Source organism: Hyperoodon ampullatus (assembly GCF_949752795.1).
Source record: "Hyperoodon ampullatus genome assembly, chromosome: 19".
Lineage (NCBI taxonomy): Eukaryota > Metazoa > Chordata > Mammalia > Artiodactyla > Ziphiidae > Hyperoodon > Hyperoodon ampullatus.
The window spans coordinates 1,897,399-1,911,826 of record NC_136932.1 but is presented as its reverse complement, the minus strand read 5'-3'; the positions used below and the strand labels follow the sequence as shown (position 1 = coordinate 1,911,826).

Here is a 14,428-nt window from a genome sequence, read left to right as displayed (position 1 = left end):
AGGTAGGACACCCCCTCGTCCCTGCTGGGTCTCAACACTGGGGTCCCCTGCTCTCTCTCCGTCTCTTCCTTCAGAGCCCAGACCCTGCCCTACAATCTTAGCTCTTCCCTATTTCTAAGACCCCAGATCTGGCCACCTTGCCCCTTCCCCACTTCGGGTTATGGGCCCCTGGCCCGCTCCAAGTCCCCCAACCCAACCTCGTTCCGCAGGTTTCAGCACTCCATCCCCCAACAACCCGTTCGGCGGGGGCGACCAGGGCAGGCCGACCCTGAACCAGATGCGCACCGGGTCGCCGGCGCTGGGCCTGGCTGCCGGTGGGCCGGTCGGCGGCTCCCTGCCCTACAGCGCCTCCCTGCCGCTCCCGCTTAGCAGCGTGCCGGCCGGCGTGACCCTGCCCGCCTCGGTCAGCGTCTTCCCCCAAGCCCGCGCCTTCACGCCGCCGTCCCCTGGGAGCCTGCCGCAGCCTCTGCTGCCCACCTCAGGCTCCGCAGGGCTGCTCAACCAGCCCCCGCAGGCCAGCACCAACCCTTTCCTCTGAGCAACGCCCCCGCCTCGGGCGGGCCGGCGCTGGGCCCCGCCCCCTGACGTGAGCGGGGCGGGGCTGCCACGCCAGGACCCACCCGGGGAAGGAAGGAAGGCTGAGACTCCGCCCCGAGGCCGGCGCAGATGCTGCCCGCTGGCCTCCGCAGGCTGTTTGCAGCTCCTGGAAGTGGAGACGGACGACTTCACTGGGGCCGAGACCACGCCTCGTAAAAAAGACCGGAACCCGCGTCCTCAGGTCTCACCAAGTGGACTTTTTGCCGGGCGTGGCGGCCAGGCCCGGACCACAGCACGAATCAGCGGCTGCCGTGGGAACGACTGCTCCACAATGTGGGGCACAAAAAGGCGCCCGCTTCCTGTACAGCACCCTCAGCCTGGCACCTTCGCTTCCACATGCTCCCCAGACTCATTCATTCAACCATTTATCACACATCGGCGCGGGAGATGATCTAATAGCAAGGGACAAGAGACAGTTGTTCCCTTGCGCACTCGTTATGTGCTAAGCACTTCAGACAGATTATTTCATTTAATCCTTGCATCAATGTTCTGAGGTAGATAATATTACTCCCACTGAGGAATGGCTACATAATTTGTGCAAAATGAAAACGTGGGGCCCCTTCAAAATTGGGTTAAGAATATCAAAGCGGGAGCCGCAGAGCGTTAGATCCAGCGCAAAGCCCTTGGCCCCGTTCCCTCTATAGGTGGGGCTCAGAGAGGTTAAGTGGCGTGCTCAAAGTCACAGAGCTAGCAGAGTGGGGCTGCGATTCAGAGCTCTGAGCTCCCACCCTGGGCCCCAGATTTAATTCACAAATACTGACCGGCTGCTGTGGACAGAGTGCTAGGCTCGTCTGGGAGGGATTCAAGAATTGCTAAGCCCACAGCCTCCAGGAGCTCAGAGCTCGGTGGGGCAGGCAAGCCGGATCCAAGAGCCCTCACGATCCTTTGTTTTACTGAATCACCTCACATCGGGCTCTTACTCCTCTCGTCTTTGCACCAGGACTGGCAAGAAACTCAGTTTCAGCCATGATGCCTCCCGGGGGGCTTGTGTGGGGTCTGAGAAACCGAAGGGAGGGGCAGGGCCTGGTACCTCATTCTGAGGGCCACCATGGTGACCCTCACTTCTCTTCTACTCAGTGCTCTCCAACCACTGGGCACTGATGTGTCTTCCGTGCCCAGGGTCCGGCTCTGCAGGCAGCAGGCCAAAGGCCTGGGGTAGAATGGCCTTCCATAGGACAGAAACACCCAAGTTGGTGGGGAAGGACACAGTGCTGGTCTCCTTCCTAAGGTGGGGGTGGGGAAAGGAGTCAGTCCTACTGTACCTGTTACAGGCAGAGTGGACAAGAGCATCTACTTAGGAGTCAGACTGACAGCATTCAAAACTGCTCTAAAGTTTGCACTTAATAATAATCACTTAGTAATAAGTGGTTATGCTCCCTGACCTTGAGTAAATTACTTAACCTCTCTATGACTGTGCCTCCATTTCCTTACTTGTCAAATGGGAACAAGAGTTCCTTCCTTATGAGGTTGCTGTGTGGCTTCTCCCAGGCCAGTGTCCATTCAGCCCAGGATCCACCCTGTTCGGAGATTAACCAGGAGGCATGAACCTGCGATACCTCTCATTCCTGGTTTTGCCAGGCAGTACCCAGACCCATCCATCTTCTGCACAAACCTGGGAGATCTCCATCCTTCTTGGTCACTGACCCACCTTTCGCCCCTCCTCAGCCTGGGTCCTCCTCTTCTAAACTGGCCCTCCCTGTGGACACCGCTTCCCTAAGGGCTCCCAAGGGGTGCTGTTTTGCTTCCCACCAAGAGGAGGTTGGTAGTCTGGCTCCCCATTTTGCTCTGGACCGTCTTTCTCCTGGAAGACCCCTCCCTCCTTAGAGACTGGAGCCACCTGGTGTCCTGCCTCCTCCTGCCTGGGTCTGCGCTCCACCTCATCCTCCCCGTGCCGTGGCTCATGGTCTTCTCACCCAGATGTTGCTCAATCTTATGTGATTCCATTATCCAAGAAGAGGACCTCGCCACCCCTTGACCTCTCAGCTGCTCTCACCCCTGGTCACTCTCTGGGGCTCGTCATCATCCTAAACTCCTCCACATTAAAACCAGGCTTCCTGTTCTCTGATCTTAACCTGATTCTGTCCAGGGAGCTCACACACCAGCCTCTCCCGCCTCCCAGCCCTCCCATCCCTCCACTATCCCAGCATCTCAGAGGTCTCTCTCCTCCACATCATCAGATGCCTTCTCTCAACTGAATCCTTCCCTGTGATATTTGCCGTAATTAATCTCATCCAGCCTGAGAGTGTCTTTCCACCTTTCCCCTCGCATCAGGTGCCCCTCCTCTCTATGTCCCCTTTCTTCCCCCCGCCCCCCACCCACCCACTCCAATCAGCTTCTACTGTCGGCATTACCTCCTGGAGCTCATCTGCCAAGTCCACCAATGGCCTCCACGTTGCTGAAGCTAGTGGACCTTTTTCTGTCCCATCCCAGTTGGCTTCTCCGTAGTCTGACCCTCCCTCCTTGCAACTCTCTGTCCCTTTGCCTCTGGGACAACACCCTCTCCTGGTTTTCCCATGACCCTCTGTGTATTTCACGGGTGCACTTCTGAGCTCCTCAAGCCCAGGCCCGAGCCTGTGCCTCTCCTCTCGCCGCAGTCAGCCTGGGCGATCCCACGCTGTCTGCACTGAGCAGCCACTCTGAGCCCTTTCTGCCACCAACCCCTCCTCTGCATTCCAGAACCTTGTCGTCTCCACACGTACATCTCGAGGACATCTCAAACCAACCGTCCAAACGGATCTCATGAACCCATGGTCTGAGTCTCTCCCTGTGCCCCCTCCTCAGCAAATGCCCCCCCATTCAGCACCAGCCCCACTCTGCACTTCACTCTTGACACCCTCCTCTCCCTTATAGACAATCCTGACGATGTTTCCTCTTCCGCTGACCTCAAGTCCACCCCCCTCTCCATCTCCACCTCTGCCTGGTGCAGACCTCCCAGAGCTCTCCCCTGGGTCCTGCTATGGCCTCTGAACCCTTCTGCTTCACTCTTGTCTCCTTCCAGTCCATTCTCCACCAGGAAGCTGGAGGGACCTTTCCAAAATGCAGGCTCACTCCCCTGACTAAAGCCCTTCCAAAGCTTTCTTCTGCTCTCATCAGTAACCAAGTTCAAGACCTGGCCCCTGCCTTCCTCCTCCGCAGCCTCACAACCTCATCTACCATCTCTCTTCCCTGTGCTCTCTGTCCTGTAGCCATGCTGGCTTCTGCAGTTCCTCAGCCCTGACTCACTGCTATGCCACAGGGCCTTTGCACATCTGTTCCTCTTGCTTCCTCATCATTTTCCCCAAGCCCTCTCCAGAATCCATCCTCTTGTTCTTCGAAGGCTGCTACACAAATGAGATTTCCTTAGGGAGGCCTTCCCGCCTCGTCTCTCCCACCAGACCAGTTTCCTTGTGATACCTAGTCATGGCACTTCTCACAGTGGGTGGTTGTACATTCATTTGTCTGGTTGTCTGACTGGCTTCTGCCTCCCTCATCAGACTGTGAGCAGCACGAGAGCAGGAGCCTGGTCCCCCTCTGCCCACCGTTGTACCTAACAGGGTGCCTGGTAGGCGATGGGCACTCAATAAATGTTGACTGAATGTAGCAAATGAGACGTGTGTAAGGTACCTGATAGGACATCCAGTTGGCTCATTATTATTATTCAGGGAAGGCTTCCTGGAGGGGGTGGGGTTTGAGCAGGACCTTGAGGCCCTGGGGAGTGGGGGGTGGGCAGAGCAAAGGCGAAACTCCTGGCTTGGAGGGTCTGGACAAGCCACGCCTTTGCCTCTCGCCTCAGTTCTCATTTGTAAAACGGGCTAGGGTTGGAGAGAATGACAGGAGGCTCAGAGCTTTCCACGGCCCTGGCGTCCTCACAGCCCTCCATCTTCTACTCAGGAGGGTTAACCCCCACAGCTGGTCTAGGTCCAGCCGAGTCGGCCCAGTTTTGGGCACAGACCCGTGTCCTCCCAAGACCGGGCTATCCGGTCTGCAGTCCCTCGGTCGACCACCGGGCGGCGCTCGGAGACCAGCCGCGTGGCCTGCGGTCCCCGCGAAGACGCACCCGCGGCTTGTCGGGTGCCCGGGCCCGCCCCTCGCAGCCTCCCTCCCGCCCTCCCTTCCTGTCCGCGACGTCCGGGCCGTCGGCCGCCAGCAGCCATGCAGGGCGCGCGGGCCTGGCGCTGCCGCGGCCTCTTGCTGCCCCGCGCCGCGTCGGGCCTCGCCGCCAGCCGCAGGTACGCTCGGGCAAGGGGGCCGCTCTGGCCCTGCGCCTGCGGGGCCCCGGGGCCAGTCCTCCCGGCGCTGGTCCCCTGTGCCTGCCCGGCCACCTCCCCACCCCCGGCCCCGTGCCTGCTTCCCCGAGTCCGCTCCCTAGACCTGGCCCAGACAGTGACCCCCTCCTCCCTTCCCTCCAGCTGCAGGGCTGGCTTGCCCCAGGGACTCTGTTCTGGCACCACCTCCTGGAAGCCCTCCTTGAACCCCAGTGGTGGGCCAAGGGTCCTTGTCCAAAAGCACCCTGGGCTGGCATGTCACAGTCCTTAATGCTGCAGGGGCCTGTCATTACTTAGACCTGCCTTACAGTGCCACTGTCCCAGGCTGAGCCCCTGAGATCAGGGCCAGTTTCTGATTCTTTGGGGGCCATGGGGTGTCTGGCACAGGACCTGGCCCCCCAAGAAGTGCCCAGTGGGTGGACGTTGCCGAGTTTCTTCTCACTGCCCCTCACCTGGCCCAGTCCCACACCCGGCAGCTGCCCAGATCACACCCAGGCAGGCATGCCAGAGGGATACGTCCAGCCCAACCACCCTGGGGTGGGGCCCGGTGAGGGGAAGAGAATGGAGCCTGAAGGAGCATTCCACCCACTGTGACTCGCCCTGACCTCACAGTCATCACCCTTCCCACCGCCAGGTCTGAGAGGTTGGGGGAGGCTAACCTGGCAGGGAGCCCCAATGAGCCACCTTTCTTCACCCCCCCAAAAACACAAGGGGAAGCGCAAAGGCCATGGTCTCCCCCGTGGTTCAGAAAGGTGGGTTGGGCTGGGAACAGGGGGTTCCAGGAGGGGTGCCTGAGGGCAGGGTGGGGTCAGGTGGGCCTCGGGGGTCGGTGTAGGGGGAGGCGGTGGAGACTCCTCGCCTGACCCGCCTGCCCACGACAGGGGGAGCTCCTCCCGGGACCGAAGCGTGACGGTCGGTAGTTCAGTGCCCATGCTGGCTGGAGGGCATGGGAGCCGGACTCACTGCTCTCAGTCCACACCCCGGAAAGTCCCCAACCGCCTGATCAGTGAGAAGTCACCGTACCTCCTGCAACATGCCTACAACCCTGTGGACTGGTGAGTCCCTCTCCTGATGCCCTCCCGGGGCAGCTGGACCCTCAGCCCTCCTATCCCCCACCGCCCACCCCCGCCCGGGCTAGTGAGTGATGCCCCACCCTGCCGGGCCTAGGTACCCCTGGGGGCAGGAAGCCTTCGACAAGGCCAGGAAAGAAGACAAGCCAATCTTCCTTTCAGGTACTGCACCCCCCTTCCCTGGGCTGCGTGAGGGGAGTGGTGGTGGGTACGGGAAGGGTCCCCTGGGCCTGGCGGCCTCCCAGGAAACTACAAGCCGGGGCCTGTCTGGCTCAGCCGCGGCCCTTTGGCTGGCCCCCCTCGGACCAGTCACTGGTCCCCCCTGGCCCCGTGACCCCATTCCAGTGGGGTACTCCACCTGCCACTGGTGCCACATGATGGAAGAGGAGTCCTTCCAGAACGAGGAGATTGGCCGCCTGCTCAACGAGGACTTTGTCAGCGTGAAGGTTGACCGGGAAGAGCGGCCCGATGTGGACAAAGCGTACATGACCTTTGTGCAGGTGAGTGGCCTTCCCTTGGAGGGGTGGTTGCCCCTGCACGTGGGGCCGCTCCCCTCACCTTGGCCCTCTCTCCGCCAGGCCACCAGCAGTGGTGGGGGCTGGCCCATGAGTGTGTGGTTGACTCCCAACCTCCAGCCCTTTGTGGGGGGCACCTATTTCCCCCCTGAGGATGGCTTGACCCGAGCTGGCTTCCGCACTGTGTTGATGAGGATACGGGAGCAGGTGGGTGTGCGCTGGGCAGTGGGGGGCCGGGGGGCAAGGGTGAGGGAACAAGGGCCCCCACCCGGTGCTGACCTCCAGGTCTGCCCCTGCCTCCCACAGTGGAAACACAACAAGAGTGCCCTGCTGGAGAACAGCCAGCGTGTCACCGCGGCTCTGCTGGCCCGGTCGGAGATCAGCATGGGTGACCGCCAGCTGCCACCCTCCGCTGCCGCCACGAACAGCCGCTGCTTCCAGCAACTGGACGAGAGCTATGATGAGGAGTACGGCGGCTTCGCCGAGGCCCCCAAGTTCCCCACGCCAGGTCAGTGCCCCCCGCCCCGTGGCCGCTCCAGCCCCGGCCTGGCCTTCTGAAGCCACCCTAGTAAGTGCTCTCCTGACTCTCGTCTTGCTTAGTAGCCTCCCGCTCTCCTGTCTGGCCAGTGACCTCCTGAGCCCCGGCCTGTCTGTCAGTAGCTATCTAGTGAAGCCCTGGTTTCTGGTCTTAGCAGGGACCCTCCAACGCTGACCTAGGTAACGATCACCTGTCCTGTGGGTTGATCTCCTGATCCCCAGCTTGTCCAGAGAGACTGCCTGTTGAGCGAACCCCTAACCCCAGCCTGGCCGAGTCCTGATCACCCAGATCTCCCCGGTCTCTCACCCGTGTGCTCTTGGTGTCTGCAGTGATCCTGAGCTTCCTGTTCTCCTACTGGCTCAGCCATCGGCTAACTCAGGATGGCTCTCGGGCCCAGCAGATGGCCTTGCACACCCTGAAGATGATGGCCAACGGGGGCATCCGAGACCACGTGGGGCAGGTGAGGCGGGGGCTAGGCATTCCCTGGAGAGGGCGGCAGGCGGCAGCGGGGGCGGGGACCGCAGCTGGGATCGGCCTCCAGCCCCACGTTCCTCCTGGCACAGGGCTTCCACCGCTACTCCACGGACCGCCAGTGGCACGTCCCCCACTTTGAGAAGATGCTGTATGACCAGGCACAGCTCACGGTGGCCTATTCACAGGCCTTCCAGGTGACCCCTGATCCCAGCCCAGAGCAGAGGCCCAGCCTGTCCACCTAACGCCTGGCTGCCCGTTTGCAGGGCTTTCCTGGTGACTGTGGCTCTCCCTTAACCTCACCCCTAATTCTCTCTCATATGTCCACTACCCAGCGTCCCTCCCTACCTTCCTGGGAGAACGCTGACTGCCCCTTGTACCTAGGTTCCTCTGCTTACAGCCTCCTTCCTTCCCACTCAGATCTCTGGTGACGAGTTCTACTCCGAAGTTGCCAAAGGCATCTTGCAGTACGTGGCTCGGAACCTGAGTCACCGGGTGTGTGTCCACTAAGGCAGGCGGGCCTGGCTGTGGGAGGGCTTGGGGCCTCCACTGGCTGCCCTGAAGGCTGGGGCCAGCCAACTCTCCCCTCCCCACAGTCTGGAGGCTTCTACAGTGCAGAGGACGCAGACTCGCCCCCGGAGCAGGGCACGAGGCCCAAAGAGGGTGCCTTCTACGTGTGGACGGTCGAAGAGGTCCAGCAGCTCCTCCCCGAGCCCGTGCTGGGCGCCACCGAGCCTCTGACCTTGGGCCAGCTTCTCATGAAGCACTACGGGCTCAAGGAGGCCGGCAACATCAGCCCCAGTCAGGTGAGGACTGCTGGGTCACGGGAGGGGTCCTGAAGCCAGACAGGCAAGTGGACTCCCTCGGACAAGGGCTGTTTTCTTCAGGACCCAAAGGGGGAGCTGCAGGGCCAGAACGTGCTGACCGTCCGGTATTCACTGGAGCTGACTGCTGCCCGCTTTGGCCTGGAAGTGGAGGCCGTACGGACCTTACTCAACTCAGGCCTCGAGAAGCTTTTCCAGGCCCGGAAACATCGGCCGAAGCCGCACCTGGACAGCAAGATGTTGGCGGCCTGGAACGGTGGGGTGGCTCTCTGAGGCCTGATCCGTTTATAGAATTAACCGTTCATAAGGGCCCTTACGTGTGATAGGCACCTGCTAAATAGTAATTCTCCCTTTATCAGGTTCATTGTCCTTAATTTACAAATGAGCAGACTGAGGTCTAGAGAGTTACGGTAATCCACCCGAGGTCACACACAGGGACAGGAGCCCAGCTCTGCCTGGCGCTGGAGCTCAAACTCTTATCCGCTTACCCTATTGCTCCAGGGAGGTGTCAGAGCTTGGGGGGTTGGGATGGACATACCAGGGGGGCCCCGGCCAGCGTCACAGCCACTCGTGTCTCCTACCTCCAGGACTGATGGTGTCTGGCTTTGCCGTGACCGGGGCTGTCCTGGGCCAGGAGAGGCTGATCAACTACGCCCTCAGTGGTGCCAAGTTCCTGAAGCGGCACATGTTTGACGTGGCCAGTGGCCGCCTAATGCGGACCTGCTATGCAGGCTCTGGGGGGACCGTGGAGCACAGGTGGGGGGCCGTGCAGTCCAGGAAGGCTTGCCTCCTTGGGCATCCCATGCTTTTCTCTCTTCCCCTCTTCTCTTCTCCGGGTGGGCACTAGTCCTGGCTCTGCTTTCTGCCCACTATGAGCTCTTAGTCTCCCTGGGACCATTTGCTCATCTGGGAAATGGGCTAACGGGACCTCCCCAAGAGCTAGATTTTGAGGGTTAAACAAAAGCACGTGCAAAGGGCCTCCTCTGTGAAAGCCCCTCTCTCCCTGTCCTGTCTCCTCCCCAATGCCTGTCCCCCCAGCAACCCGCCCTGCTGGGGCTTCCTGGAGGACTACGCCTTCGTGGTGCGGGGCCTGCTGGACTTGTACGAGGCTTCACAGGAGAACGCGTGGCTCGAGTGGGCTCTGCGGCTGCAGGACACGCAGGACAGGCTCTTCTGGGACTCCCGGGGTGGTGGCTACTTCTGCAGTGAGGCTGAGCTGGGGGCTGGCCTGCCCCTGCGTCTGAAGGACGGTCAGTGAGGATGTGGGGCTGGCCTGGGGTCCTGGACCCGACGGGGCTTGGTTTTCCCTGGGGGAGGCGTAAGTGCAGTGTGGTGGTGAAGAGCCAGCATGGGCAGGGGCCAGGCCCTCCCGGGCTCACATCTTTACCACCCATTAACCGAGTGACGTTGGGCTGGTCTCGTTGCATTTCAGAGCCTCAGATTCTTTTTTTTAAACGAATCAATTTAATTAACTAATTTATTTATTTATTTTTGGTTGCGTTGGGTCTTCGTTGCTGCACGCGGGCTTTCTCTAGTTGGGGCGAGCAGGGGCTACTCTTTGTTGTGGCACGCGGGCTTATCGCGGTGGCTTCTCTTGCTGCGGAGCATGGGCTCTAGGCACATGAGCTTCAGTAGTTGTGGCTCGCGGGCTCTAGAGCACAGGCTCAGTAGTTGTGGCACATGGGCTTAGTTGCTTCGCGGCATGTGGGATCTTCCCGGACCAGGGCGCAAACCTGTGTCTCCTGCATTGGCAGGCGGATTCTTAACCACTGCGCAACCAGGGAAGTCCCCTCAGATTCTTAATATGCAAAATGGAGCTAATGTTGGCATTCCCTTACATGGTTGACATGAAGATTGATGTAGCTATTCTGTGAGCGTGCTTAGTGGCAGTGAGTGGCATGCCTAGATAGACTGAACAAGGCCAGCTTCATCCCTACCCTCATAAAGCTTACTGTTCAGTAAGGGGGACAACTAACAGACGGTAATGTTTAAAGCAAAAACACACACACAAATACGTAGTTAAAATTGTGAGTGCCTTGGAGAAGTAGGAGCTGCCTACCATGTACCCTGTTCCTGACTTTTCTCAGTGGCATTTAGCATTACCTGATGCCTCTGGTCTGTTAATGGTCTCTCCCCCCACTTAAATGTAAGCGTCTCGGAGGCAGGATGTTGTCACTGCTTTATCCCCAGGATCTAGCGCAGGCCTGGTACGTAATTAGGTGCTCAATAAACGTTAGCTGAATAACTGAAAGGGCCCTGAGAGAACAACGGTGGGGCCCAGCTCAGCCGGGGGAGTCATTTAACCAAGGTCTGGAGGGCAAGATGGGGCCGTGTGATCCCCAGGAGAGGGATTTCAGGTGGAGGGAACAGCCTGTGCGAGGCTTGGAGTGGGCAGCGTGTGCCCTGGAGGACAGGGCGGGCAGAGGTCAGCGTGTGAGGGGAGGATGCCCAGGTGGGGCTGGATCCCTGCAGGGTCTTGTAGGTGAGGCAAGGAGTGGAAGGCTCTGGTGAGTTTTGAGTGGGTTGTGATTTGCTTTGGTTTAGGTTTAAGAATGTTACTCGGACCGGGCTTCCCTGGTGGCACAGTGGTTGAGAGTCCGCCTGCCGATGCAGGGGACACGGGTTCGTGCCCCGGTCTGGGAAGATCCCACATGCCGCGCAGCGGCTGGGCCCGTGAGCCACGGCCACTGAGCCTGCGCGTCCAGAAAAAAAAAAAAAGAATGTTACTCAGACCGACGGTGGAGAAGGGGACGGGGGAGGGGAAGCAGGGCGGCCAGGTCGGAAGCCGCCAGTGGCGTTAGTCCAGGCAAGCGTCAGCAAAGGCCCGGACGAGGTAGAGGTACGAGATGGCAGAAGTGGTCGGGTTGGATCTATTCCGGCCACAGACCCTGCAGATTCACGATGGCTGAGAAGTGGGAGGTGAGGGAGGCGGAGGCAGGGGTAGCGATGGAGGTGTCGGCAGGGAGATCGGGAGCCTGGGGACCAACAGCTCAGCCTGGAGCAGGTGGAGCTGAGGATGCGTGTGAGCGCGCACAGGGTCAGCAACTGCTGGGGTCAGCATGACACTCTCAGACCTGGGGCATGAGCCGGCGGGCAGGGACTCCTCCACCCCATCCCTCCAGCTGCCCTACCACGGTCCTGGAGCAGCGTCCTGGGACCCAGTGACCCTCCCTCTCAGCCCTTGCCCCCATGCACCCTGCAGACCAGGACGGTGCAGAGCCCAGCGCCAACTCCATGTCGGCCCAGAACCTGCTTCGGCTGCACGGCTTCACGGGCCGCGAGGACTGGATGGACAAGTGTGTGCGCCTGTTGACCGCCTTCTCTGAGCGCATGCGCCGTGTCCCCGTGGCGTTGCCTGAGATGGTCCGCGCCCTCTCAGCCCACCAGCAGACCCTCAAGCAGGTGGGGCACTTGGGCAGGGACCCTGGGTGGGAGGGGAGCCGGGGCTGCAATAGAGACATGGAGTGGAGTCCCCGGGGCTGTCCCCAGAGCTCAGGTCCATGAATGTGTGGCCCTGTGTGAGTGTGTGTATAGGTATCTCCGAGGGAATGTCTGTAAGGCTGCTCTGTGCAGGTGGGGGAGTCTGTGTGAGTGTGTGTCTGAAGCAGGCCTCCGGTACGGGCAGGTGCCTGTGTGACTGGGGCTCTCAGAGGAAGGGGTTAAATATGGGTCCCTGTGGTTGCTGAAGTGTTTCTCTGAGGCTTCTCTGTGCCTCTGTGATTCTCTGTGATTCTCTGTGTGTCGGTATATTTGGGTCAGCGGTATAGTGCGTGCAGATATATGCTTGTCTGTGTGTAAGTCTCTATGTGTGTTATTGCTGTGCATGTGCCTCTGGATGTGTATGACTCTGGAGTGGAGGTATGTGACTGTGTGCCTGCCTTTCTGAGTGTGTGCTGGTGTGAGTGTTCACTAGTACGTGATTGCTGGTCTGTGTGTGTATGCCCCATGTTCAGGTTTGTCTGCTTATATTTGCATGTTTGCCTATATATCTCTGCCTCTGTGTGTGTGTGTGTGTGTGTGTGTCTGTGTGTGCGTGTACATGTTCTCACCTGCTGAGCGGTGAATCCGACGCGGCCTCCTGGCAGCTGGTCTGGGGGATGCTGAGCTGAGTCCCCATTTCTTCTTAGGCATGTAGGGTGGCTGGCAGGAGGATGGGGAAGCCCTGGTAGGTCTGGGTCCAGCCCCTCTGCACCCGTCACTGGAGTTCCCTTTCTGTTCTGGCCAGATCGTGATCTGTGGAGACCCCCAGGCCGAGGACACCAAGGCTCTGTTGCAGTGTGTCCACTCCATCTACACCCCTAACAAGGTTTGGTCTGTGAGCCTGGCCCCACCCTCTTCCTCCCCTGCCAGGGCCCCCTCCCCTCCTCAGCTCCCCAGTATCTCCGGCTCCTTTGAAGGCCTGGGGAGAAGACACCCACTAGTGGGCCCTGCCGGTGTCCCAGTGCCCCCAGGTGACCCTCTCTGCCGTTCTCCCAGGTGCTGATTCTGGCCGATGGGGACCCCTCGAGCTTCCTGTCCCGCCAGCTGCCCTTTCTGAGCACCCTGCGGCGGCTGGAAGGCCAGGCCACTGCCTATGTGTGTGAGAACCAGGCCTGCTGGATGCCCGTCACCGAGCCCTGTGAACTGCGGAAACTGCTACATCAGTGACTGCCTCCCCCACCCCGGCCTGGGGCAGAAAGTGGAGCTTCCCAGCTGGCCTGAGACTCCTGCCCTGCAGGGCCCTGCAGCACCTGCGACCGCCGCTGAGCACACTGTCACCAGGTGACCTCGGCCATCCTCGCTGCCCCACCATGGGCACCCGCTTACCCTGGAATAAACCTAACAGCGTCCTGCGGGAACCTCAGGGCCTCAGCCTTGCTTATAAGAGAGGGGCCTCGGGCTCCAGCATGGGAGCCAGCAGTCCAGGGCCCCTTTTCTGGGAGCCCCTAGCTGCCCCCTCTGCCTCCTTGGATTCCTCTTTCACCTTCAGAGGTCACCAGGCTGACTCCGCCCCGCTCTGTGGTCATTGCAACCTGAGTGAAGCTGAGGTCAGGGCACCAGTACTGACCACCAGGGGTGTGGGTGTGTACTTGCACGGGAGGGGAAAGGCCAATGCTGGCCCTCAGGCAGGGTTAAGAAAGGGGCCTGCCCTCCCTTCCCATTGTCTCCTCCAATTTTAAGCCGGGGAAGAGGCAGGGGGTTGCTTCATAGAAGCTTTTATTTTTCATGGAATTTGCATATGTTCTGGTCCATTATGGGAGCTGCTCTTATCAGGACCAAGGACATTTCTTTTGGGGTATCCGTCCAGCTCCCAGCCTTCCTGCAGGAGGTCATATGGTCCATCCCCCTGCCTTCACTTAAGTCCAGGGAAAGAGTTTTCTTTCATTTGGAGCATCTGTTGGGTTGGAAGTCCTTCTCCAAACCTGAATCCTTCCTGCTGTAGGGAAAGCCTCTGCCTTCCTGTGATCTCCTGCTGTTCCCTCAATGTTGGGAGATACTCACAAGCCCCATCCTTGGCACCCAACATCTTCATAGGCCCTGGAACCCCCATCTAGTTTTCACCAGGGGGAGGGGACCGGGAGGCTTTGGGAAGGGCCCTTTGGGGGTCTGATGAGCCTAGGCACCCTTGTAGCCCCAGAGCCAAGCAGTAGAGAGAGCCAGAAGAGGCCGCTAGAGATGAGATCTGAATGGGGCCACTGCTTGTGGGGACATAGCAGTGGGGAGGAGCGGGGCTGGAAGGAGCTGGGAGACTGGACTGAATCACTCCACGGTCTGCTCAGGACCACAGCCACCCCCTGCACATTGTCAGTCATGGCCGCATATGGTCAACGGGACCCGGGTCTGGGCAGCTGGGCCCTTGGTGCAAGCCACCGGCCCATCTGGGGAGGATTAGGGCTCCAGCCAACAAGGTCAGCTGTCCCCTTTCTGGCTGGCCCCTGCTCAGCCTGGCCAGGAAGTCTGGGGGCCGGGCAAGCAGAGCCTGATCTGGTGGGCAGGAAGGAGGGAGGGTGGAGCATGGTGAAGCACAGGTGGCCTTTTTGGCAGCCCCAGCCCTGGCTTTGGAAAGGTCTAGGCGGTTTGCAAAGCCCTCTTGCCTCAGTCGTTCCATTGACCCTCATGAATGAGGTGGCAAGGCAGGTACCTTTGGCCTCATATGGATAGATGTTCAAGGCTCAGAGAGGGTAAGAGC

The 14,428-nt window shown here is 60.0% G+C and overlaps 2 protein-coding genes across 2 annotated transcripts in view; both read left to right on the top strand.

Moving 5' to 3' along the window:
- Positions 1–734, top strand: part of EPN3 (epsin 3) — a 5,805-nt gene extending 5,071 nt beyond the window's left edge. The window contains exon 5 of the mRNA XM_079724908.1: positions 210–734. Coding sequence (XP_079581034.1) covers positions 210–538 — 329 coding nt within the window. The 3' untranslated portion in view covers positions 539–734. The remainder of the gene's footprint in view (positions 1–209) is intronic.
- A 3,994-nt stretch (positions 735–4,728) lies between these two features.
- On the top strand, positions 4,729–13,097 carry SPATA20 (spermatogenesis associated 20; the record flags this gene model as incomplete). Its single annotated transcript, XM_079724618.1, has 16 exons — positions 4,729–4,805; positions 5,723–5,896; positions 6,009–6,073; positions 6,257–6,411; positions 6,490–6,633; positions 6,733–6,934; positions 7,294–7,424; positions 7,528–7,632; positions 7,856–7,930; positions 8,032–8,241; positions 8,323–8,515; positions 8,847–9,015; positions 9,298–9,509; positions 11,462–11,661; positions 12,485–12,565; positions 12,736–13,097. 16 exons carry the CDS (start codon positions 4,729–4,731, stop codon positions 12,904–12,906), a joined length of 2,364 nt encoding a protein of 787 aa, XP_079580744.1. The 3' UTR covers positions 12,907–13,097.
- Positions 13,098–14,428: the final 1,331 nt, after the last annotated feature.